Source organism: Talpa occidentalis, unplaced genomic scaffold (genome assembly GCF_014898055.3).
Source record: "Talpa occidentalis isolate TD23 unplaced genomic scaffold, MPIMG_talOcc4v2.1 talOcc4.3, whole genome shotgun sequence".
Lineage (NCBI taxonomy): Eukaryota > Metazoa > Chordata > Mammalia > Eulipotyphla > Talpidae > Talpa > Talpa occidentalis.
In genome coordinates, this window is record NW_023603184.1 from 29,733,039 (window position 1) to 29,759,545 (window position 26,507).

The 26,507-nt window shown below is 42.2% G+C and overlaps 1 protein-coding gene across 1 annotated transcript in view; it reads left to right on the forward strand.

Annotated features, from left to right (window-relative positions):
• Window positions 1-26,507, forward strand: part of SPON1 (spondin 1) — a 242,174-nt gene that overhangs the window by 79,146 nt on the left and 136,521 nt on the right. Inside the window, exons 4-5 of the mRNA XM_054699388.1 lie at window positions 16,508-16,581; window positions 22,313-22,435. Of these exons, the coding sequence (XP_054555363.1) occupies window positions 16,508-16,581; window positions 22,313-22,435 (197 nt within the window). The remainder of the gene's footprint in view (window positions 1-16,507; window positions 16,582-22,312; window positions 22,436-26,507) is intronic.

Below are 26,507 nucleotides of genomic sequence, written 5' to 3' on the forward strand. Positions count from 1 at the left end.
TGGGTGAGAAGACATTCTGATCAACTGAGAACAGGCAAGGACTCAGCAGGCACGAGCGGCTGGGCTGACCTCATTCGTCTCTTAATTCCTACATATAGCACCACTGTTCCTAGCAGGCACCATGCCAGGCATGGAGGATGCTGAGATGGACAGGGCACAACCTCTCCAGAAACTCACAGTGGTGGAAAAATAGACTGGTTTATCAGCAGCAATGACAGAGTATGAGAGGGGCCGCCCTGGGAAGAGCGCAGGACTTGGGTGAGCAAAACTTGAGAACTGACAGACAAAACGGCAATAGGGGAAGAAGACTGTCCCTAGATCAGAGAAGTCCTGGAACATTTGGAGACCTGGGACATTTGGAGACCTACAAGTCGGTTCTGATGGTAGAGTGGGAAGGAGTGCATTTGGGGCAGAGGTGGTGGTCAATAAGTGTTCCGTCTTTTCTTTCCTTCTTTTCTTTATCCTTTCCTTTGCCAAACCATCCCTTCTCTGAGCATTCAGCTGGGTAGTGCTCTTTTTTTTTTTTTATTGAAGTAACACAGGTTTATAAAACTATATAGGCTTCAGGTGGACAGCCTTATGAATCCACATATGCATATATACATATACAAAATTTTAATATACTGTCTATACCACTGTGTTCACCAGCACAAGTCTAGTTTCAGCCCATCACCACATAGTGGACCCCTTTCATGCAATTTACCCACTCACCTTTCCCCTTCCCTTCTGGTAACCACTATTTCTTTCTTACAGCCTAAGAGTTTGTTTTACCACAGATAAGTAAAAGCATACAGTTTTTGTCTTTCTCTGTCATTTTTCAATTAGCATATTACTCTCTAGGTCCATCCATGTAGCAAGTCACATGATTTTACCTTTTTCATACCTGAGTAGTATTCCAGTGTGTGTGTGTGTGTGTGTGTGTGTGTGTGTGTGTAACATCTTCTTTATACACTCATTTGTTGACGGGCATGTAGGTTGTTTCCAACTCTTGGCTATTGTTAGCAATGCTGTGATGAACATGGAGGTATATTATTTCTTCAAATTAGTGTTTTTGCATTCTTCAGCTAAATACCCAGAAGTGGAATAACTAGATCATATAATATTACTAATTTCAATTTTCTGAGAAATCTATACTGTTTACTGTAATTTCTGCAGCAACTTACATTCCCACCAATAGCATATGAGCGTTCCTTTTTCTCTACATTCTCACCAGTATTTGTGTATTTTTTTTGATAATAGTCATTTTTTTTTTAACTTTTTTTAAAAAAGATTTATTTATTTATTTATACAAGCACTGGGTACAGTCAGAAGCGTGGGAGGGTGAGAGAATTCACCAGAGCCAGAGCAGGGAGCAGAGCAGGCAGAAGGACTGAAGTACACTGCTGAGGGGAGCAGTGGGCGGCAGGAGAGGTCTGCGTGCCATGTGGGACCCTCTACTCACTGCCGGGGATTGAACCAGCGCTGCAGAGGCTGCGGGCAGCTTCGCAACCCAGCACTCAACCGCTGCGCCACCAGGGAGGCCCAAAAATAGTCATTCTTACAGATATGAGGTGATTTCTCATTGTGAACACATCTGTTCAGGTTCCTTTTGGACATCTATATGTCTTCTTTTGAGCACTGTCTATTGTTTCTTTTTTTTTCTTTTTAAATTTATTTATTTATTTATTTATAGAAGCACTGGGTACAGTCAAAATCACGGGAGGGTATGAGAATTCACCAGAACCAGAGTGGGGAGCAGAGCAGGCAGACTAACAAAGTAAACTGCTGAGGGGAGCAGCGGGTGAGAGAGGAGAGGTCTGCTGCGCCATGTGGGACCCTCGCCCGGTGGCTGGGGAATCGAACCAGCGCTACAGAGGCTGCGGGCAGCTTCGCAGCCCAGCACTCAACTGCTACGCCACCAGGGGAGGCCCTATTGTTTCTTTTGCTGTGTAGCTTTTTAGTTTGATGTAGTCCCATTTATTTACTTTAGCTTTTGTTTCCCCTGCCACTTGAGATGTAGCCACAAAGAAATCACTAAGGTTGGTATTGAAGAGCTTATCACCTATGTTTTCTCCTATGTATTTTATGGTTTCAGATCTTATATTTAAGTCTTTACAGTCCATTTTGAAGTATTTTTACATGAAGTATTAGATAGTAGTCTAGTTTTATTCTTCTGCATGTGACTGTCCAATTTTCTTTATACCATTTATTGAAGAGACTTTCTTGTCTCCATATTATGTTGTTAGCTCCTTTATCATAAGTTAGTTGTTCATATATATGTGAGTTTATTTCTAGATCTTCAATTCAGTTCCATCAATATGTATGTGTGCTTTTATTCCAATACCATGCTGTTTTAATTACTATTACTTTGTGGTATAGTTTGAAATCAGGCAATGTGATACTCTCATTTTTGTTCTCTTTTTCTCAGAATTGTTTTGGCTATTTGGGGTATTTTGTAGTTTCAACTAAATTTTATCATTTTGTTTATTTCAGTGTAGAATGCCATTGGGGTTTTTTGATAAGGATTGCATTGAATCTGTCTAATCTTTAAATAACAGTAATAATAATAGCTAAATTAAATGCCAACACTCAATAATGAATATATTATTCTCTCATTTTACAGAGAGGAAACTGGGATACAACTTGCCCAGCATTATAAATTGTTATTATCTGGGATTTAAGCCCCAGATAATAACTCCACAGTCCAAATTTTTGATCTGCCCCTGTATATGAGTAAATCTTTAATGAGGCTGAGTTCTCATGAGAATTGTTTATCTTTCTAACCGGGGCTTGTGGGCTTCGATAGTTCTCTAACCACAGGAATGAATTGGGGAGAGACTGTATTGCAGTCAGTCAGTGCATCTTACTCATCAAGTCATCTCCCCTCTCAACACACTCAGTGCCTTTCCATTCCTGCACAACCAGCAGTCTTGTAAGACTTGCCCTGCAGTCAGGTGAGCCTGGAGACTGGGATGGATGTGGTGATGTTTTGCTCTGGAGAGCTGCAGAGTCAGAGCAGCTCACAGTGTAGAGGGGCAACAAAGCATCAAATCAAAGAAGAAAGCTGAGGGCACAAGTGACATTAGTTGGAAAGACTATCACCAGGGGAAAAATGGGGCAGGAATTTGGGCTAAGAGGAACTGTTTAGGATAAAAACTGTGAACAAGGGAAAGGTGGAAAGTGCCCTGGTATGTGGTGCCTTAGGCATTTGACTTCAAGGGAAAGGAATATCAGTATATTTTCATCACCCACTGCCTTTCCCCACACTATCTTATAGGACTCAATTACTCATTTGAAAAACACTTAATGAGCACCTACTGTGTGCCAGAATATGCTAGGTATGAGGGTGGGAAGAGGGAACAAGGCTGAGGGACTGGCACATGAATATTCATCTCTGAGAACCTGAAATACCAAGCTCCCTTTAGAACAAGGCTGCATTTCCATTTTCACTTTAGCCCCTGGAACAAAGCCAGGAAGTGACAGAGAGTTACAGGCTGGGGGGAGGAGAGGACGTGTGGGAGGGAAGAAGAGCAAGCTCTCCTCAGCAGCCACTGCCAGGGCCATCTCTACAACAGTTTTTATAGAAAAGCCTAATTATTCCATTATTCCTTCACAGACAGAAAGATTCCCCCTTTCTACACCTCTCTGGAAATCCCTACAGAGTCTACCATTTATCACATTTTTCTCGGTTATTGACTGATTATACAGGTTGCATTAGACTGTCTGCCCTTGCAGATGGTCTCTGGGGTGAGAAACTTCCAGGTTTCTTAGCTGTACTCATCTAAGCCTGTTTCCCCCTTATAGCATGGAGAGTATGAGCTCAGGCATGGGAATTGGTCCTTTATATTTTTTAAGCAGTGTAATGTCTAGAGAGTACCTTCCCAATACTCTTGCAAGACGGCTTGACATCATAATCATCACAGGAAATTAAGGATCAGCAAGATAATGGGATTTGCACTAGATCACACAGACCCTGAGTGTAAAAGTCAAGATAAAAACCCGGTCTGCACTTTTAAAATAGCAAAGACTTGCTGTGCTTTTGCAGTTTTCTTTTATGATGATCAGAATCACTGTGTAACACTGGGGATACCTACATATACTCTGTGCCCCATAATTTTAGTTTGAGATTTCCTTGTCTCATGGAGGTGAGGAGAGTGCAGTGGAGAAAGCTATGGACTGTGGAACAGTCTTATTGGGTTCCTAATCCTGGCTCGACTTCTTAGGAGCACTATAAACCTAAGCAAGATACTTGGTCTCCTTGCACCTCCATTTTTTTTTCCATCTGTAAAAGGAGATAATAATAGTATCTACTTCATAGGTGGGAGATTTAAGCAAGATAAGCTTTGTCAGTGGTTCTGGGCCCTCGCTGCCCATTACAGTCACCCCAGCAGCTTTTTAAAATGGCCTGTTTTCTGGTCCCACCTCTGAACATGCTGATCTCCTAGGCCTGGGATGGAATCAAGGTGTCAGACCTTTTTAAAACTGCCCCCAAATGATTCTAAAGATTAGCCAGGGCTGAGAATCTTTGAAGTACATAAAATACTTGCTATAAACTTCCCAGTATATGGTAAGCACTCAATACATAGTATGTTAGTTACTATTGTTTTACATGCTGAGGATAAAGTCAAGAGATGTGTGCTAACACTTGTGAACTGGGGCTAACATGCAATGGGCCCCAGCTACTCTGGGTAGATACAGAGATAAGTAGGAGAGAGTCCCCACCTCATAAGGGTTTAAATAACTCTAGTTGGGTAGAAAAAGCATAAATACATGGTAAATTAAATAGCGACGTGGAGTTTAAAATAGAAGGAAGGAAGGAAAACAATATTTTTCTTCCTAGGCGCTTTCCATACTGGCATAGTTCATTTGTGCTCACAAAGTCTGTCAAGTAGATACTAACTTCAATTAGGGCAGAAAAAGTGATACTCGGGGCTGTACTTCACCTCCTAAAAAGGTAGATCCAGGATCAAAACTGACCTGCCTAATTAAAAGTTCTTTCTATTATCCTATTTCTTTATCATGCTGATTTCATAGTAATTATAAAGAAAAGTAATGATCATTTAGAAGATTTAAGTTCCAGTCTTTACATATATATGTGTCTGTCAGTCCTAGGTATCTATTGTTCTGCTTACCCCTCCTTCCATCTATCTGTCCATCCATCGTCCAATTTAGTTAGCCATCATGACTGCAAAATAAGATTTTTCATTTAAAAAATCTAGATTAATAGGCCAACCTTTGGGGCAAATTTTAACTGCGTCTTCATTTTTCTTCATAAAGTTAAAAAATCAGCATTAAGTTAAACAATATCTCACTTTCAGTAAATCATGGAGCAATGGAATAGCTGAAGTTATGCTTTCAAGCGTGCTGATGGTATCAGAGTATTTAATGTAGATTAACTACCACTCCCAAACAGTAATATAGAGGAAAACAAAATTAATGTGATTAAATACACTCAGAGACTATTTATTCTGTTAATTGTTAAAATTTAGGCAACAGTCAGATTGCAAAGAGACTTGCAGCTGCAGCTCCAAAATAGCCCGTCCTCCCTTCAGCTGTTGCTAATTAATGTGATTTTCCTAATAACAGTTTTCTGATAGCAGAGAGCTAGTAACAAATCAAAACAACTTCATTTTTATGTTGATGAACCCTGACAACAACCACCAAAGGCACCCAATAGGATCCATTCAAATGGAAATGTTGAAAACTGGGGGCTGACATGTGGTATTCCTCATGCATAGTTGACCTTCCTTCCGGAAGATATTATACAAATACATGGGGTGTATGAGATGGTGTAGCAAGTCCCATCACCACATCAGCCATAGCCTCCAGAATGGGATTATGCCACAGGCTCCAGAGAGGGGCAGAAAAAGGATCTGAACAACGGTCCATTGCTTTGGGCGTAGGCCTATGTCAGTGACCCATCTTCTCTTAAATTGCCTGACCTCCACCCCCCACACAAGACAGAATTCAAGGCCAGTTTGCATCATTCAATATGTGCACACAATACTGGGCAGAGTTAGCAGGAAAGCAACCCAGAAGTAGTCAGTATCCCTTATGTCCAATCCATCTATGGTTGCATTTGGTTCTCTTATTGATCCCCTGTCAAACCAGTTGCACTTAATTGGTTTCAGCAAAACATGTTGCACAAGTCATAACAATTTATGGGTCAAAGAACTGGTATGGTTTTCTTAAGGAGGTTACCAATTTGGGGTGGCCAGAATCTATTAGATTTTTCTGCTGACATTTAGGACATTAGCATCGCAAATGGGCCAGTCTGTGATATTAGATCTCTGGACACGAGGATTCCTGGTTATAGCTTCAGGGAAGCCTGAACAGAGAAGACTCCAAATCAGCTGGAAGTTAAGTGATAGATTTTCAAGACCAACTAAACCCAAAGAAACATGCAGATTGATGCATTTGGACAGAGAGGGGTTAAATACAGTATACAAAGTGCCATACAAAAATATTATCAAATACCCTGCTGGGAGAAGGATTCTGCTGGTTTGCTTTCTTGGAATGTATCTTTGTATTAGAAACCCTTGGCATGGAGTCATCCAGAAAGCCAGAGAAATGTATATCCCAATCTAATGTATCCCTTTGAAAACACAAAAGGAAGCAATGGCCAGGGCACAGACCCTGGGAAAGTTTGATGTTTGAATCCAGCAAACTGTGAGGGTCCACTGCAAGGACGTAGTAGATGTAGTGCTGCCCCCTGCAGGTGGAGGTGGCCTCCATCTGGTTTACTCTTGCTCCCTGATGGAAATGAGAAGTGAAGCCTCCCTCTGGCTCCTCTCTGGCTCCACTCTGACTTCTACCCATCCCTACTTTTCTGTAGACTCTAAGCATTTCCCAGGGACACTTGCTCTGAAGTTCAGCTTCCTTATCTCTCTGAGACATGTAACATGTAAATGTAGTTACACTGTCTCCTTTAGGATAGATATTTTTATGCATTTGTTGGGTCTTTATCCCTTGCCTGCTTGAAGAAAAAAAAGACTGCAGTACCTTGCTTAACATGCATTGAAAGGTTCCAGAATCATTCCCAAGTTCCCCATCTTAAGAATTAGTGAAACGTTTTTAATTTACCATATTTTTAAAAAGATCTGACACTAGCACTCTACTATGCATTAAAAATGAAGTCCTACTCATTTCTTTTCCACATTTTTTATTAGGAAAATTAGAGCTCTTGGCCTTCTTTCTTTTCTTTTCTCTCTCCCATCCTTTCTTCCCTCTCTTATCTCTGAAAGTATTTTCTATAAGACTAGAAAACAGGGCAAACCATGCCCAGAGTTTGTGGTTACATGTGTTCTCGTGTTGTTGCTCCAGGACTCTGCGGGGTTCAGCACGATCATGGCGCTCACCTCTGATGAGCTCATATGACATAAGGATGAGGTCAGATGCTACAAGAGGGTACAGATGTTGAAAAAAGGAAACCTGGGGCAAATCTGGAGTGAGTCAAAAATATAAAGCCAATGGGTGTCTTTTTTTTTTGAAGAACCAACTCAAGGATGAGTGAAATGGAATGCATCATGCAATCAGCAACTATCTTTCCCATAAAGAAAACTCTGGCCTCTGTTTAACCTCCTCCTGGCAGACACACCACCTCCTGCTGATTCCCAACATTGTGAAGAGATTTTGAATTCAATCCGAATGGTTTCTTTTGAAAACAGTGGTTGCCATCAGCCAAACTGCCTGGCTTGAACAAAGCAAAGCAGACTTAACAGGCTTTTGTGCAGTGGAAAATGTTCCAGGACTCAGATTGGCCACTGTCTGCTGGTCACCCAGCACGCTGTGTGGCACTCCCAATAGAGAAGATTTTAAGCTTCTTGCTCAATCATGGGCATGTGGTAGACACTCAATGCTGTTGACTCTAAAAGAGTTGAACTACCAGTGAAGTCCGGATATGAAGACATATCAGATCACTGACCTCAGTGCCTCCTGCATGAAAGGCACTATGCTAAGTGCTTAGAGGGGTCACAGGGTCCACAAGTCCCTTTTCCTGGAAAAGCTCAGAATTTAGTCGAAAGTATAAAATGTAAACATACAATCAGTTAAGTAGTAAGAGAAAATACTGAAGTGCAAGCAAACATCAGGAGGACCCGATACCCAAACACCAAAGGAAGGTGCATTCACCAAAGAACATAGCATTCTAGAAACTCAGAGGAGGTCACTCCTGCCGTCCACGGTCTGTCAGTGAGATGGCAAAGGTTGTGTGGGTGTAATTAGGCAGAGAAGAGGCAGAAGTGCACTCCTGGTTTATTGAGTAGCACGGGCAGCAGCCAGCAAAGACCCAGGACACAAATTCTTTACCCAGTAAAGAGACAGGGCTGAGTCCGAGACACTGGGATGAGCACAGGGGCTGTGGAGGGGAGGGTCAGACCTGGAAGGCAGCTTGGGCTGGTGTTCAGGACTGTGGACATTTAGACAAGAACTTGAACTATATTATCTATAACTTATTATCTATAACTAAGATAGGAACCATTTGTCTAGAGAGGACCTATGATGTGCCAGACCCTGTACTAGGGTCGGGAAATTGAGGCAGAGATAGGAGATGGGGTAATTAGGACTATGGTGTCACTGCTATTCAAGGAAGTGATAATGTGCTAGAGGTGACCATTAGTCCCCTGGTGGACTGTGGTAGTTTGGACAGCTTTACAAGGGGAGGAGGTTGCAGTCTTAACCTATGAGGGGATTGCAGTTGTAGTATAGGGGATCCTTTGTTAAATTTTCCAGGCATGTCCTCCCTGAGGTAGAAGGGGGAGAGGACTCAGTGGATTCTAACTAACATAAAATCATGATTCCTAATTTAGAGCAATGGTTCTTGCAGAATCTCTCCCCAAATCAATGTACTCGCTGACAATTTTAGTTTTTTCAGTTTAGGAATTCTCTGAAACCCATTCAGGGACCATGAATCCCTAGCTAAGAACCATAACCACCGCCCCACACCCTCCCAACCTAGCCTAAGGAAGAGAGCCACTCCTGGCACACAGGTCTGTACACGAAGCTCCTGTTCTGCACCAGAAAATCTAGACGACATCAGGGAGGCTTCCCCAGAAAGGGAAAGAGTGGCAGGTGGCTTGTGCTTAAGAACCTTGTGCCGCAGCCTGGATTGTTTTCTTACACCCGAAAGGATGAGGTTGCCAGACCTGGCTTATAGGAGTTTATAGAAGGGGGGACCCCATGCAGAGTGGGGCCCACTGCAGAGAGTAATGACAGTGAACCAGCTGGGAGGGAGCTTGTGCTGTGGCGGTGCTCTCCTCTCTAAAGAGAGGCTGGGGCAATGATGTGATTCCACCCACACCTGGCACGGTGCACCAAGGGCTCTGCAAGGAACAGGGGAGCCCCCCAGGAGCCAGGCTTTGCTTTCCATTTCTTATTTACCAGTTGAGACAGGTTCCACGTCTGATCAGAGCATAGCCTGGAGAGAAAGCAGTTGAAGGCTTGGGTGCTTGGAATAAAAATGTAACCTTTATCTTTGGGGGTGGGGAGTGGGCTCCTGGAAGCCTATATCTTATTTAGAGATTTTATTAAATGGAATGACGGTGCTGCCATTTCACATATCTACTATCATTCATTTCAGACTTAATAGCTATTCTTAAGCTTCTCAAGGTCAGGAACCCCTTTGAGGAGCAGAAATATGCACGTGTGTACATCATACAAAATGTCATCATCCTGTCTGCAGACCCCAGATGAAGGACCCCGGGTTCGATCAGCCTTGGCCAGATCCTCTGCTAGCACCAGGCATGCAATGATGAACAAAGCACAGTCCTGGGGCTAGAGGGGCTCCCACTGGTGGGGCTTGTAGATGTGATGTTGTGTGTTTGTGTGTGTGTGTGTGTGTGTTGGGGGGCAGGTGGTGGGGGAGCAGGCGGGGAGAATAGAGGCAGGCTCTGAGCACCTGACCAGCAGCTTAACCATATGAGACCTAACAATCCTGGGTTCAACTTTATCAGAGAAAAGGCGGACTTCTCAGTTGTCCCCTGACTAGCAAGACTCCAGGTATCTACGATCATTTGCCAAATGCTGAATAATGTGCCAACACTGACTGGAAAAAAAAAAAAAAAACGTGATCTTTTAGGAACATCAAACTCATTGTTTCTGTATTTTTAAGAGAAGAAGATATTTTGACCTAAAAGTATATTGTGAAATATTGTTTTCACCCAGGTCTCAAGGATTAGACATGTATCTCTTTGCAAGGTTAAGAAATGCCATGGGTAATTTAAGCCAGAGGGAGGAACCCATTCAGGGTTGAATGATACTGGGGAAAAAATTGATAGGTTGGTTTAAAACAATTACAAGAAAGGAGAATGTGGTCCTGATCGTTACCTGCAATTGCCTACCTGTCGGGGCTCCAGCACTAGGACTCCATCCTGCAGTCTATTTATTTTGTCTGTTAGTTTCTTTAAGATTTTTTCAACAGATGACAAATTTCCAGCCAGATCTAGCTGGTACCCCTAAGGATTTCCACTGTTTCTCACCATGGCTTATAGGCTTATGAAAGCCTCTTCCAGAGAAAGAGCAAATATTCCCTTTGCCTGTGTTTCCCTGTCAAACTCTCACACACACCCCTTCCCTTTACAGCCACATCTTTCTTCAACCCCAAGTGGATGCGCAGTTCTGCTTGCCCTCTTCCTAGTCACTGTAAACAGGTACTTGTGCCCTGCATCCTATGGAAAGTCCCAGCAAAGGGCAGCAAAGCCACTAGATCGAGACCCCCTTTGAAGCCTCATCCTGGAAATCCTGGAATCCTGTTCTAAGACTCTTCTGAGCAAAGCATCCTGACCCCCATGCTCAGAAAGTTCTTCAGTGGTTCCCCAGGGCAATCTCTTGGCTTGGTATAAAGGGTTAGCAGAGGGACCTCTCTGGTGGCACAAGGGGTTAAAAGTCTCAACACTATGAAGCTATCGGCAGCCACTGCAGCACAAGTTCGATCCCCAGCCAGGGAGAGACCCACATGGCACAGCAGACCTCTCCTGTCTCGCCTGCTGCTCCTCTCAGCAGTGTATTTCAGTCAATACACCTAATCTGCTCCCCACTCTGTCTCTGGTGAATCCTCTCACCACCCCCAACACCTCTGGCCTGCACCTCAGTTCTTGTATGCATAGATAAATAAATCTTAGAAAAACTAAAGTGTTCGCAGACCTGCTCTGCCTTACCTTCTGATTTGCACTCCTTCTACCACAATATTTTTTTCATACTACTGTCCACCAGTGAGGCATGCTTTTGAGAGTAGCATTCTTTTAAGCTTGACAAAAGATAAGTTCACAAATATGGTTTATTGTTCTCATATAACAAGAGGACCAGAAGTTGGTGACCGCTAGCACTGCTTCAGCAGTTCAGTGATGCCAGGGCCAATGTCTCTGTGCCTTTTCCTGGTCTTTTCCTTTTAACTACAATATGGTTGCCTGGTTTCACGATTTGATGACACGATGTTTGTCATCAAAGTTGAAAAAATGGGACAAGTAAGGATGGGTCATTCATTTATCTGGAAAGCAAAACTTTGATGTGTCTCTTATGTTCTCCATTTCCACGGTCTCTCTTCCAATTCAGACCTTCAGTGTCTCCATCATTGTATCTGGAGCTTTGCCAAGGCCAAGTTAGTCATTGCTATTCAGCCTCTCCCCACCCCGCCATTATACTGCTCTACATTGATTTTCTGTTTCTTTTTTCTCTGTTTCTTTTTCCCCACTGGATAAGGAGCTCCTTACTGGAAAGCACCATCTCTTATTCATTTTTGAATGTTCAGCTCTTCACAAAGTTTCCAACACAAAATAATGCTCAGTAAATGTTTTGTGAATGAGTGATAACTAAGCAAAAGTAATCTCAAGGCAACTACGAGGATTGCTTTTCACAGTAATGGTTGACAGCTCTCCCAGTCTCTGAATCTAAGTTTTGTGACCCCAGACTGAGAGTGTGACCTATTGTTGGGAAGCCATGGAGTTCTTGTGTGTGTTGTAGATGGAGCTCTGCAGATAAGCTTTCACTTTTCTTCTCCCATCGGCAACTTCTCTTGGGCTGCCAGGATGCTGTTAACTCCTGGACCGAGCTCCATTTCCTGAGATCCACGTAAAACTATAAATGATTCCTGGGAGCCTACGTCACAGGATGTACCCTGTCTCTGTAAATATTTGCTGATCAAAGTGAGACCATGTCCAGGTGAGCACTTGACCTCCTTGTGAAATAAAGTAAAGTAAATAGCCTCAGTTCCTGATGCTATTACCATCCCTATGATGTTAGTATTTTATTCTTGGATCTTGCCACAGAATTGTCCTTTTTTATTAGGAGAAGGAAGTAGATGCTGCTGGTTATAAACCTGGTCACTGCTATCGAAAACTTCCTTGAGATCATAGACATTTTGTAAAGTATTCCAAGAAATGTTCAGTAATAGGAGTTTTATTAGAACTGAGAAGGTGGGCAAAAATAGTCTGGAGACCGCAAGCCAAAGTTTATTTTGACCATTCACCTGCAGCAGCTGACCAAGTTGCCTCCCTCCTCCCCGACACGCCAAGGAGACAGACCTGACATCCACCATAGTGATAGCTTCTGTTTATGAAGCACTTTCAAGTGCCAGCACTTTGTTGGGGGCTAGTGATTTAACAACACGATGATGGTGGCTACCCCACAGGCTGTTTACTTTGTATAATATGCAGGTAGTAAGGACCTTGTATGATTTTCTTTATAGCAGTGACCCAATCTCAAAGGATCATGTGCAGCTTTAAGTCATGTCATGGCTTGATACTTTTCATTTCTGAGGTCTCCTTGTCCCTTTTTTAGGCTCCTCCAATAGGCAAATTTCCCAAGGAAAAAAACAGCTAATGAATAAGCCCTTAGACAGAAAAGGGTCAAGCATCTAAGAAATCCAGCATTTCTAAAAATGATCCCCTTTACATTCAAAAGAAAACTTTTGAAATGATTAGTAAGTTATTTAGAACCTCAATATTCCAAAGTTTGAGAAGCTAACAAACTGAGAAATTTAATTTAGATTTCCTTAACACGGTCTCTCATGATAAGAGAGCATTCAGTATATCAGTATATAAATGCTATGCAACAGAACTGCCAAATTGCAACACAGAATGGGAGAAATTTGTCATTTTGAAATGCTAAGGGAATTCTTACTAACAGCTTTCTCATCTTGTAAAGCTATTATTTTTCTGAACTATAATATGATTTATAAGTCTCAGCTGGTTTTATGCTTTTGATAGGAACAGACTTAAAGTGAAATGCATTTTCTCAGAATATAAAACTCTCTCAGGAGTTGGCCAAATGAGGAATAAAAAGAAACATCTTCTGCAACCAACGGGGCCAAAACCGCGGTCTCTGCTAGCATATCTGCCTGTCTGTGAAGGCCAGTGTTGGTGTCCTCAGAGTTCTGAGTTCAGCGCCCTCTGGCTCCACACACTTTCTCTGAGTGGCATCAACTGTTCTGGACACTCTCACTTCTGCCCGGTGCCCCCACACCCTCACTTCCCACCCCAATGTCTCCCCAAGTCCCCATGTCTTCCTCCCGCTCTGGACATACCACCATCATGCCCTGTGTGTGTTTGTGTGGTGTATGAAGTATGTGTGGTATAGTATGTGTGTATGTGTGTGGTGTGGGGGTTGGGGTCATAAAGTGTGTGTGTGTTGTGGGCTGTGATGTGGTATGTGTGTAGTGCTGTGTAATTTTGGTGTGTGGAATGTGTGTGGAGTGAAGTGTAGTGTGTGTGTGGTAGTGTATGGTATGGTATATGGGGTATGTGTGTGTGGCATGTGGAATGTGGGGTATAGTGTGTATAGTGTGTTGTGTGTGTGTATGTTATAGGATGTGGTGGGGAGTATGTGGTGTGTGTGTTGTGCAGGGATGTGAGGTACAGTGTGTGTGAGGTGGGATATGGTATGGTATGTCGGGGGTGGAATGTGGGGGTGTGGGGTATAGTGTGTGTGGGGTATGCTGTGTGTGTGGGGGGGGTGTTGTATGGTGTGGTGTGTGTGCTGAGGAGTGACAAGGAAGGAAAGAGGAATCCTGTGGACAGCGGCCAAGAGGCATGAGATCGTGAAGACAGATTTAGGATATAGCTCTGGTTCCCCAAATTTTTACAATCTTATTTTGAAAAATTTGTGGAGTGATTTAAATAGGCTAAGCATGATCCTGTCTTTAAACCATAGGTATAATTCATTGTCATTGTTCTATTCACAGCAAGACAAAGAAAATTCAGAGTACTTGTTAACAGATATGAGATAAGGCAGGTGATTGCTGGGAGATTCTGGGAGAGGAAGTGGTTCAGGCAAGGGGGCTGGTGGAGTGGAGAGATGTTTAGACAAGGGACATACACTTCTCAAAGTCTGAAACAAGTGAAGCCCAGGGGGATATTTGGAGAAATTTTGTGAGAAAAATTGAATACCATGGTAAGCATGTATTATATTAAAACAAAATTGGATTTGCATAGGAAAACTATATCCCACAGCCACATCCAAAACTGTTTTTACTCTAGAGCCCAAGTACTCTCTCAGAAGAGCATATCTCATCCACTCACTCCTCAAGACACATTCTTCAAAGCTATTTCCTCAAACTCATTAGCCATCTCTGGGGGCTAATCTCCCCAGCTAATCGCAAACCCCATCTCTGGCTTCCCATTCCCAGGATCTCCAAAGAGTCCATGACCCTCCCACCTCCAGATTTTTCAAAGGATGTCCTCTCCCTTGCTTTTGCTCCCACTTGCCTCGTTACCTCGTTTTCTTTCAAATCTAAGTTCGGCCATCTTTTGTGAAGGGAGCCTTTCCTGACTTGGCCGGAACTCCTCTGTGTCATCCGCCCTCACGCCCCTTGGCCTACTCCGTTGAGGGTTAGTCATGGTTGTGTTAAATGATCAGCTGAAGGTTTAGTTTTCCCCACCCCACTAGAGAATGGGGGTGAATTTCCATTTCTGAGAATGGAAATTGGCCCCACCTGTCTCATTCATGACAGTGTCCTGGCCAGTGTCTGACCACTAGGCAGGCCACCAACAACTACTGAAAAGATTCTAATGGGAAGACAAATCAGGGAAGAGGCTGCTTTGGTTAAAATGAGGATGGAGCCTTTGGGTGAAGCAAAAATGTGGGACCTTGGATTCCTCCCACTTGGTCTTCTCTTTTCTCTCCACGGGGTTCCTGAGGCATTTCTTGACCCTGAGGCTTTCCTCAGTGGAGAACATTCTGGAAGCATTGTGGTAGATGGTGGGATTTTCTGACTAAAAAAGGCTTTGTTGTTTGGCTTTAGGGTGAGAGTGAGTGTTCTCAAGAGCATTCTCTTTGGCCTGAGGAAACTTTCTGCTTGATGGTCAACAGAATGAATGAATGATCAAAGTCACTTTGTGTAGACAGGAAACATATTTCATTCATTTATTTCAACATCTTGTCTCTCTTGGATGGGGAAAGACTGTAAAAGACATCTGTAGGCCGGCCTGAATTTTTTCTTTTGTGCAAGACTGGGTGTAGAGCAGACGTTTCTTTGGAAAGTTATTTTGGCCTAGGCCCAGACCATCGAGAAAACTGCCTCATCCTCTGCAGATCCCAGCACACGTGGACTCCTTCTGAGCCGAGGTCATGTGGCCCAGGGCAGCTCCTGCTACCCTATCACTTGTTCCCAGTGGTCAGCTATACTGGAGTCAAAGGATTCCTTCCTCTATCTATTAAATAGAGCAAATCAAAGTGAAAATTACCTTTGATTGAATAGCATTGCTGAAGAAAATCAATAGAAGTGGCCCAAGATCCATTGGCACCATCTCAATTTTAGGTATTGTAGACGTTCTTATTACTGGAATACCGGGTTTCTGGATTCAACACCTGTAGGGCCTGCTGAAAATCAGCTGCAGCCTGGGTTAAGGGAGAGAAGTGGCCTGTCTGTGCCGTCCTAGATTAAAAAGAAAATATGTGCTGGCCCAACATAAGTCATTTTTCAACCTCAAAATATTCTTTCCAAATCCTAAGATCCTGCATTTGACATGTTTAAGAGAGAGAGATAACAGCTGAAGTCGTCTTTGTTCAGAATGTAGGAGACAGTTCCGTCTAGACTTTCAGGAAAGATATAGAATGACATTTTCAGAACATATCAAAATATATTTTTAAATTCCTTTTTCCCCTTCAGAAAGAGGATTTGACATGCTTCTCTCATTTGAATTTGGTTGATCTATAAATGGCCTCAATGGTTTGATACAAAACTAGAGTAAAATGAGCCATTGAGAAGTTATTGAAAATGCTTAGTTCACCTTCTTACCTTACCAGATATTTGCACCAGCAGCAACACAATAATTAGTACTCATTTATTAAATGGCTTTTAGCTATGTGCTGCTAGACAAAAGAGGTCTTGACATATATTTTCTTATTTTGTCCTCACAGCAATTCCACAAGATAGGATTATTACTAAGCCAATTTTTCAATAAAAGAGTTGAGACACTGAAGGATTGAGGTGACTCACCCAAAGTGGCACAGCTGCAGGTAGCCAAGCAAGGATCTGACTGTCCTCCAAACCTGCCCACCTCACTCAACACTGCCCATGTGTCTGCTTTTCCCACAGGGCCAGCATCGTACAGAAACGCATCATTTATTTTCAAGATGAGGGCTCTCTGACCAAGAAACTTTGTGAACAAGGTAAGAACTGCAGGTGGGGAAGGGCTAGGTAAGTAGTAAGTGTTCCTTTTTATCAAAGTATCCAGCTGTTGGAATCAAGATGATTGAGCTTTCTGGATTCCTGTGTGGCTCTGATTTTTAATCTGGCTGTGTGTTGTGGATAATTAGATCTGCCTTAATCCTTAGTTACTCAGCTTGATTCCCTGGGTAGGAGATGATGTACCTTATATTGGCATCATCTTATTTTTGTAAAACAGTGATTATTCTGAAGAGGTTCCTTGGAATAATTCGTAGGACTAATTAAGGAGAGCACAATGGTGTGCCTTTAAGGACTTTGTAATGGTTCTCTGGAGTAATCACCAGCAGGAACTTATGTGACACCCAGGCAATATCGGGGGATTTTCTCCAGGGAAGACCAGCAGGAGATGGGAATGTCAAGAGGTCATTGACTTAGTGATTTCACTACATTCAAGGAGCTGTTTCTGAGATTGGCAAGCTTATCAACACCACCTCCTGGGGTTGAAGGCATTCTAACAAAACTCAGGGAGGCCAAGTTGGCAGGGGAGGTTGGGGCAGAGGCTGGGATTCAGATCCAGCCTGGGATCAATCCTGCTTTAGTTCTTCCTACCCAGGTGACTTCATATATGTAAACTAGTACCCTGCTTCCCTGGCACATTATATATGATGTGTTTATAGCATACGTATGTGTTTTTATGTGTGTGTTAGCTATTATTATCTATATTTAAACCTTATATCTATAGTTAAAGCTTGTTTATCAATCTGCCATAAAAAATTAAAACCTTAAGCATTTGAATGTACTTAGAAGTCATTAGAGAATAAGAATAGGAAATGTATAATTATACACCCTTATCTAATTTCTATGCATTTTTGTAGAATTTTTATTTGCATTTAAAGCAATTAGTATTTTGAAAAGAAGTAATCCTCTCCAATTCTATCAAATTATAAACTACTAAGATAAACTACAAAGTCTTCTGGGAAAATAATGACAGCCCTTTTTTTAAAAATTATGTATGCATGTATGTATTTAGCTGCATGCCAAGCACTATTCTAAGCATTTCATATGCCTTGCTCATGTAATTTACACAACAACTCTATATGGTGAAGACTATATATCATTCCTATTTTGTAGATGAGAGGCCTGAGGCATGGAAAGTTGAAATACCCCACTCAACATCTTCAAACTAGCAGTAGAGGGCAGGGTTTGGAATTAAATGCCAGTGCCCTTAACCATTGCCTTTCTGTCAAAGGGACTATCTCTCAATTCAGTAACTTGCATTGTTGTCTTTGGCAGATCAAAGTATAATACAGCATAGGTCTTCCGAAAGATGGGTTAGTGGAGAGACCAGGTCCTATGTGGAGATTGCTCGGAAAGTGTGAAAAGAGCAAAAGGGGAGAGAGTAGGATGCCCTGCTTCAGGGTCAGTCCTGCCTTAAGTGTCAGAAAGTAGGAACCCGTGGGCCAGAATCCTAGTCAGCTTCCTGGTGGCCCAGCACACTTGGTTTGGGGGACTTTCTTGTTCTGTATTTAATTGTCCTCAAAGTCACAGCTATTCTCAAACAAGGATCATCTCAAATGTTAAGTCTCTTGGTTCCTCAAGGACAGTCCCATTCTCTCCCTGCCTCCATGATATGATGTTGAGGTTCCCTGAGAAAGAGTGGTGGGTGTTCTGGATCACACATGGACAGGCCACCTCTGGGTCTACACCCACCAATGGCTAATCACAGACAAGGCAATGTGGTTTTATTCGCTTGGCTGTCAAAGGAACAGCCTTGCTTCTCAGATTTCAGGGTTCTTAGGAGACACATCACTGACACTCCCACTTACTGACAGCAATCATTAACTAGTGTCTTTTCCAAAGCCTCAGTCCCAATGTTGTGGGAGTTGTATTTAAGCTACGAATATGTTAAAATGCTGCAGATTTAGTCTCAATAAAATGGCATGTCAAATCTCTGTTGGTTATCACTTCTGAGGCAGAAATCCTATCAAAATGACTAAGCACACATCTGTATAAAAAGACCACTTTTCAATAGCATTGTTGTGGACCAAAAAAGAGGCTCAGCAGGACCTGGGCTGTAGGATCATTAGGTATAATTGTAGATGATCCCTGGAGAGAGCAGAACCATGAGAATATCCATTAACTAGCAAAGCAGATCATGTTAAGGAAGTCTTTAAAACATCTGCAGAGAGCAAAGGAATTTTCCTTAAATATGTATGCCCACTGAATTATCTCTAGTTTTTTCATGAAGATCTTTACATTCTTTGTTTCCTTGGTGAGTCAATTAAACCTATGAAGGAGGGCCTCCCCGGTGGCGCAGCGGTTGAGCGCTGGGTTGCGAACCTGTCCGCGGCCTCTACGGCGCTGGTTCGATCCCCGGCTGCTCCCCGGCCACCAGAGGAGGGTCCCACATGGCGCGCAGACCTCTCCTGCCGCCCGCTGCTCCCCTCAGCAGTGTAGGCATTCTGCCTGCTCTGCTCCCCGCTCTGGCTCTGGTGAATTCTCTCACCCTCCCGTGCTTCTGGCTGTACCCAGTGCATGTGTAAACAAAACAAAATAAATAAATAAATAAATAAATAAATAAATAAATAAATAAATAAACATGCCTCTATAAAAAATAAATAAATAAATAAATAAACCTATGAAGGAGGGGAGACAGAAACTAATATCTATTAATTTTTTCCCAGTTGAAGCTATTAACTCATGGTGGGGGAAAGGACAACTACACAGATAAAAAGCAATAGAATTCATTAATTTTTTAAAAATCATGAAACATTAAGTTACTTACAATTAAAAACAGAGAAGCATAAAATATTCAAATAGGTTACCTATAATAAATATTAGCACACACACATTCACTTTAATACCCGTCACAAATAATTAAGGGAGAGAGAGAGAGAGAGAAAAGGACAAATGAAGGGGAAAATTGGGAAGAAAGGAAAATGTGGGTGAAGAGGGGATAAGACACTGAAGAAAAAGGGAAACAGAATGAAGAATAAAGGACAAAAGTTGGAAAGGAAGCTAATGGGTTAAGAGTAATGGGGAGAGAGTAGCTCAGAAGATGCTGCTTGGCCTGAAGTCGCCTCTATTGGGAAGGCCCTCTGTGTTTGGAAGAGGGGTAAATCACACTTGTTTTTATTGCCTTTTGAAAACTGGATTTGTTTCTATAAGCATTTCCTCAATTTATCTGTGTAGTTGTCCTTTTTTCCCCCTATGAGTTAATTAATAGCTTCAACAGGGAAAAAGTATGTCTGTTTTTATTTTCAAAGTTACAAATTTATTTTGTAAATGGAAATTCCTTTGGCATTCCAATAGGTTTATTACTAGCACATTCCGTTGAACTCCTGAAGATATAACTTTATTTTTTAAAAAGATTTATTTATTTATGCATACAAGAACTGGGGTACAGGCCAGTGGAGTGGGGGTGAGAGAATTCACCAGAGACACAGTGGGGAACAGAACAGGCAGACTGAATGAAATACACTGCTGAGGGGAGCAGCGGGTGAGACAGGAGAGGTCTGCTGTGCCTTGTGCGTAGCTCCCTGCCCAGAGATCTAACTCATGCTGCAGTGCCTGTGGATAGCTTCATAGATTGCATCTTAACCCCTTGCGCCTCCAGGGAGGCTCCTGAAGATATAACTTTAATCTTTAAATTCACCATCCAAAAGCTCTTTGATAGATAAAGCTACCAATTTGCCCTATTTTGGTTCTTTGAGAGATTATTGCTGCTTCATTTAACAGTGCCTGATAGTTACAATGGAAACCCCAGCATGTATCTCTTAGCTCTGAATTCCTTTTTCAAAACTAATTTAGTTTTTTTTACAATATAGTTGATCATCACAGAAATGTAAAAAGAAAAATTCTTTAGGAGTTACTAACATATGTTACCTTTCCTGAAATATATTCAACAGGGTTTTTCCCTTAACTCAGATGACTCACACAGGACGCACATCTGGACTTTGTCCCCCTGAGGCTGTGGGGAACCTCTTCTAAACACAAAGATTTGGCTTCTTCCAAATGTACAAAAAGTAACCAAACAATGATTTCTATTTTGGGTGGTTTCACACCTCCTCTTTGTGGCTGTTCAGAAATTTTGCACCTATATAGGGAGGTGATTTTTTAAATGCACCATTCTTCATCTAAAAAAGCAAAAAGAGAAACTCTCAAAAAAAGTTGTCTCATTGGGGTTTATGCAGACTTACCCAACAGAAGGTATCCCTGGAGTGATATAGGACAGACATTAAGAGTGTGGACTCTGGACTAAAAAAGACCTGAGCTCCAGGTCTGTCTGCATCACTTATAGCTGTGGCCTTGAGCTGGTTACCTAATCGGCCTCAGTTGACTGATCTTTAAAATGGAATTAATTAAGGGATCAGCACATACAAGAACTCTATACACTGTAGCTATTAATCCAGTATCCCATACCTTTGTCTTTCTCTTGAATCCCAGAATTCACTGCTTCCACCTATCCCAGGTATCACGTATTCAAATTAAATGAACCCAGTGTTCTATAGGAGACTTGTAAAATGCTCTTCCTGACACTCAAAAAAAAAATTGTATACTCTTTGTTGCTGTTCTTTGTATAATTTTAAGAATAAATGTCCAGGGGCCTCCCCGGTGGCACAGCGGTTGAGCGCTGGGTTGCGAAGCTGCCCGCAGCCTCCCCAGCACCGGTTCGATCCCCGGCTGCAACCTGGCCACCAGAGGAGGGTCCCACATGGCACGCATGCCACCCGCTGCTCTCCTGCCACCCGCTGCTCCCCTCAGCAGTGTACTTCGGTCCTTCTGCCTGCTCTGCTCCCCACTCTGCCTCTGGTGAATTCTCTCACCCTCCTGTGCTTCTGACTGTACCCAGTGTTTGCAAAAAGAATAAATGTCCAACTTGAAAAAAATAGGCATTTGTGTTGATATTGCCAGGGAACCAAGGAAAAAGCAGTTGAAGCAAGTTGCATCTGTAGTCATTGTTTTCATCTTGCAGGAAGCTGAACAGACTAAAAGCAACAATGCACAGTTAGGGATGTAGGCTTGACACTCAGAAATACTGAATTTATTCATGTAATCTCTCTTTCCCCACTTATCAGCTATTCACAGCTAAAAATGGGGGCAATGCGGGAATCTTGTTGAGTTTTTCCTGGCTGCTTCTATACTCAAAAGTAAACCTGAACTTATGAACATTATTCCCAGACCTCTGCTCCTCCCAGTAAGGTTTCTAAAAGCTTGATAAGACGTGGTGTGACTACATATGCATGGCTTTTTATTTTTCCAGTGGTCCTTTATGTCTCTCTACTTGTTCTCTCTGCTTCCATTCAAAGCCACTCCTTCTTGTCCTGACAATTTGGCCCCAGAGAATCATTCTTAAAGAAAACACACATTTAGTGGAGAATTCTTGTTGCGGGAGGAGTAGGAAAGAAGACTGGACCCAAAAAAGACAATCAAGTAAAATTTAACAATAATATCCCAAGATCACCCCTACCTCAAATATTCTGCCTTACTGGTCTCATAGGTCTCCTCATGTTAAAAGAGCAAAAGTTCTGGATTCCTTTTTCAAATTCAGTTATTATACTTACAGGAATCCAAAACCTGTATAGCCCTAGTAATAACCTGGTTCTCGGTGTTATCAATCAATGAAGTCTGTACCTCATCTTCTTTTCCAGGGCATAAGGGACAGGATGGAACCAAGATGGTGCTGCCTTATAAATAAGCTCCCTAACCTGTTGATTTTTATGATCATTTCAGATTCCACATTTGATGGTGTTACTGACAAACCCATCTTAGACTGCTGTGCCTGTGGAACTGCCAAATACAGACTCACATTTTATGGGAACTGGTCTGAGAAGACACATCCAAAGGATTATCCCCGTGAGTAAAGTAGCTACTTTATGGGTTGGGGGAAAGCACCTTGCAGAGTTCTGCCTGGTTGTGGGGTACTTGCTCTTTTTAATTGATTCATGAACCTGATATTCCAAATCTGTGAGTTCATCAGGGCAGGCAGATATAATAGTGTATGCAGTTAGTTCTTTGCATGGCATCGTTCTAAGTGATCTGTGATTTTAAAAACTGTGCTTAAGGTTGTGGTGCTTATCTTTGCGTCAGACTTTTGGAAACCTCAGTCCTTCTGAAATGTGATACAGCAGGCCTTCTTGTGCTGGAAACAGTTGGCAAAAGAGGCCTGTTCTTGACTGTACAGACCAAGGTCAGGAAATATTCAGCATCCTTAGCCATCCAGGACCACTGGCGTTGTGTCAGCAAACCATGGCCTGCTGGGCAAATCCCGCCTTAGAGTCCCTGACACCATATCCAGATAGCCAATATCAACACACAAGCATCAGCAGATCCTAAATTTCCTTTTATCATATGGTTGTCTCCATAAATATTTACATGTGCCAGGTACTATGCTTAAATCTGGAGAGATAAGAACAAACAACCACAACAAAAAAGACACAGCTCATGTTCTCATGCAACTCAGAGATCAGTGGGGAGACGGACACTAATCAAATAATTACACAAAGGATGTGAAAATCATAACCTTGAATAGTGGACTTACTATGTGAAAGGCATTTTTACATGTTCTGTCATTGAACCTTCAAAATAAACTGGGATTGGGGATGAACTCACTGCAGATCAGAGAGGTAGCATGATTTGCTCACTGCCAAATGTAAGTAGAGGATCCAAGATCCGAAAAGGGGGTGGTCAGAGTCCTGGTCCTGCCTTTTGTTCAGGTTGCCTTTTGGACCCTGCGTTTCCCATTCTCTTTGCTGTGGGTGGCAAGATGTCGTGTGTGGCACTAAGCTTACTTTTTCTGTTCATTGTTTTGTTCTCGTTCACTTCACTTTGGAGTTGCCACAGCTGGGAACAAACAGTGGGGTTACGAGAAAGATGAAGAGGGATGTGGGTCAAGTCCAAAGGAAGAAGGAATAAAGAATGCATGGTTGGGACTTACGAAGACCCAGTCCAGACCAGAACCTCCATGGTTCCCTAACAGCCCACCCAGAGGGGCCGCCAGCATTTCCTGGCAGATCAAGAGCCTAATTGTTTAATTTTACCCACATGTAATCAAGGCTGGCTTGCTTAGAAGCCTCTTTCTGGTTCATTCTTCTGACTCTGGGATTCAGCTTGATCTGCCTCAGCTGGTGTGGAGAGACCTGCGTGAGCAAACTTGGACTCTGCCTATGTGTGTGAGTGGTGGGGGGTGGGGAGGCCCAACCACTTGGAATAAATTTGGAAAAAAATTTTCCTGTAGTTGCTCCCATCCACTAACCCAGAGGAAATAAAATGTTAGGGGCCCATGACTCATTACTAAGAAGCTTCTTGTTCTTTTCTACTCTGACTCTGTTATTTCCCAGAATTCGGAGGGGGGAAAGGTACAGACTATTGTTTTTGGGCCTTTGGGCCAAATCAAGTATAACTCTTTTCAGAATTTCTGTGGAATTGTTGGGAGTTTCTTAATAAATGTAACAGACGTGTTCCAGATCCCCCAAGATGTCAGCTTGCATCCTTAATCTTTGCTTGGAAAAATTTGGTCATGGTGTACAGAAGAGCATTTATCACCATTTGCAGTATTATTTCTTCTGGAGTCTCTCCTCCCCACCAGACAGAGACAAAAGCCACGGCATGCTCTTTTTTGATTTTGCACACCTGGAGGTTCCTGGTTCCTTACTGAGTACTGCATAATGACTGTTGGACTCTGAGTAGCATTCACCATGACCTGGGAGGCAGATTTCCAGCCCATATCTGGCCCAGATGGCCAACACAAAGCGGGGAGTGGGGCCAGATGTTCCTTGGAGGAAAAGGGTAGATTTGTACTCTTGGAGCACTGGGGCCACATGGAGAGGCAGAAAGAGGGTCTAACCAGGACCTTGAAACTTGTCTTCAAAAGTGATTTCTACCAGTCTTACATGATAGATGACTTTCTTTTTTCCACTTCAGGGATGATTTTGTCTTAATAATGATTTTGCCATTAAGCCCCAATGCTTCCAGACCACAGCACAAACTGATAAATGCCAAGTCCCCTCTCCTTATTAATTACTCACTCAAAATAACACTTTCTCCACAAGGATCTCAGAGCAGCAATTCTCAGGCCTTTAAATTTCAAGTCCCTTTTTTTGCACCTAAAAATTATGGAGAATGCCAGCATACTTTTGTTCATATGTGTTGTGTTGCTTGATATCTGTCACATCAAAAATTAAAGCATAAACCTAAAAATATTACTAATTTTTCAAAATAACATAATGAAATAAAAATAATAAACTCACATTTAGACATATTTTTGAAGATAATTAGATTGTCCAAAACAAAAGAAATTTAGTGAAAAGAGCATCACTGTTTTACAGTTTAGCAAATATATTTAATGTCTGGCTCAATGGAAGACATCTGGATTCTTATATTTGCCTCTGCATTCAACCTGTTGTGGAATTTTTTTGTTTGTTTAAGTATATGGAGAAATATGATTGGAGAAGGGAAGATACTTTAATAATGTTTTCATATTTAATAGTATACCAAAACTCTACAAATAATACCTTCCTAAAGGATAACTATAAAATATGAATCCATGTCAGTGAGCTGCACTGCTTTATCTTGCAACTCAAATGAATCTTTTACAAATGAATCATTTTATAACAACATACATACATCATTTAGAATATAGGCTTACTGAATTATGCAGATGATTCTAGTATTGAGACATTTCATATACATTAATACCACCAATCTCATCAGAAAAGTATTCAATATTGGAAAACTGTCAAACTCACAGCAATGGATGCAAGTTTTCCAAAATTCAAAGTTTTGATTGAAGTGAAAATTTCATCATTGGCAACAGATCCTGTCTGTTATTTTCCTTGAAGTGACAGGCTTCCTTCATTTTTGAGAAATGGTATGTCACATCCTCAAGTCTGAATAACGTAATTTGTGTGTCATTTGTTCTTTCAAGTAAAAACAATGTTTTATTACAAAAAATATCCAGTCCAGCTTGTACGTCAAACAATTGCACAAGTGCATTCATAGTACTTCAGTTATAGTACAGTTATAGCAGAAGTACTTTATGCATATTTTCCAATTAGCCACACATAATAATAAAAAGATGTGCACTCAAAGGTGGAGATTTAATAAAACTAATAATTTTTATTATTTCAAGGTCATTTTTAGGTGAAACTGTATTGGGTGTTGTTTACCTCATTGAGGAACATACTGACAACACAGTTTAAGGGCCCTGCCTTGATCTGAACTAAGTGCCAACAGTTCTACTCACCAGGATTTTTGCACCATTAGCATTATTATCGACATAAATGGCAACTGAATTCTTAGTATAATTATGGAAATGTCTTCACCACACACTGTTGAAAGAGGCTCAGAATCCCACTGAACGTTCTTTGAGAACACTTGTAGTAGGATAGGACTGCAACTTAAAGTGTCTGCCCTTGAGTTCTCTATCGGCAAATTGCCCTTGAGAATTCACATTGGACTTTGCAAGGAGGGCCTGTTAGGGGGAAAGGATGTCCTGAGATAATCTCATACAGGCTTTGTGGACTCCACCCCCACTCCAGACTAAAGCCATCAGGACATTGGGAAAGACAAATCCCATCACCACCAAGGGGAGGGTGGCTGGGACCTGAGGGTGGAGTTGGGCAGCCAGGTTGGATATAAAAACCAAACACGTGGGCTTGCTCGCTCTCTGGCTCGCGATCGCTCGCCTCCTGGCTTCACCGCTCCTGGCTGGCGGCCAGCTCTCAGAGCGCCATTTTGGGATTCCTGATCGGCGGATCGGGTAGGACGCATTTAAAACTTTGTCTCCCACTTTTCTCCCAGAGCTGTACATTTCCTCATTTCCCTTTCCGTTGTAAATAAACCTTTTATTAACCTTTCACGTGTGCCTGCAGTAGAGCATTGATAAGTCCTTTTAAGCGCGCGGGTGAGGACCCACAGTCAGGCACCC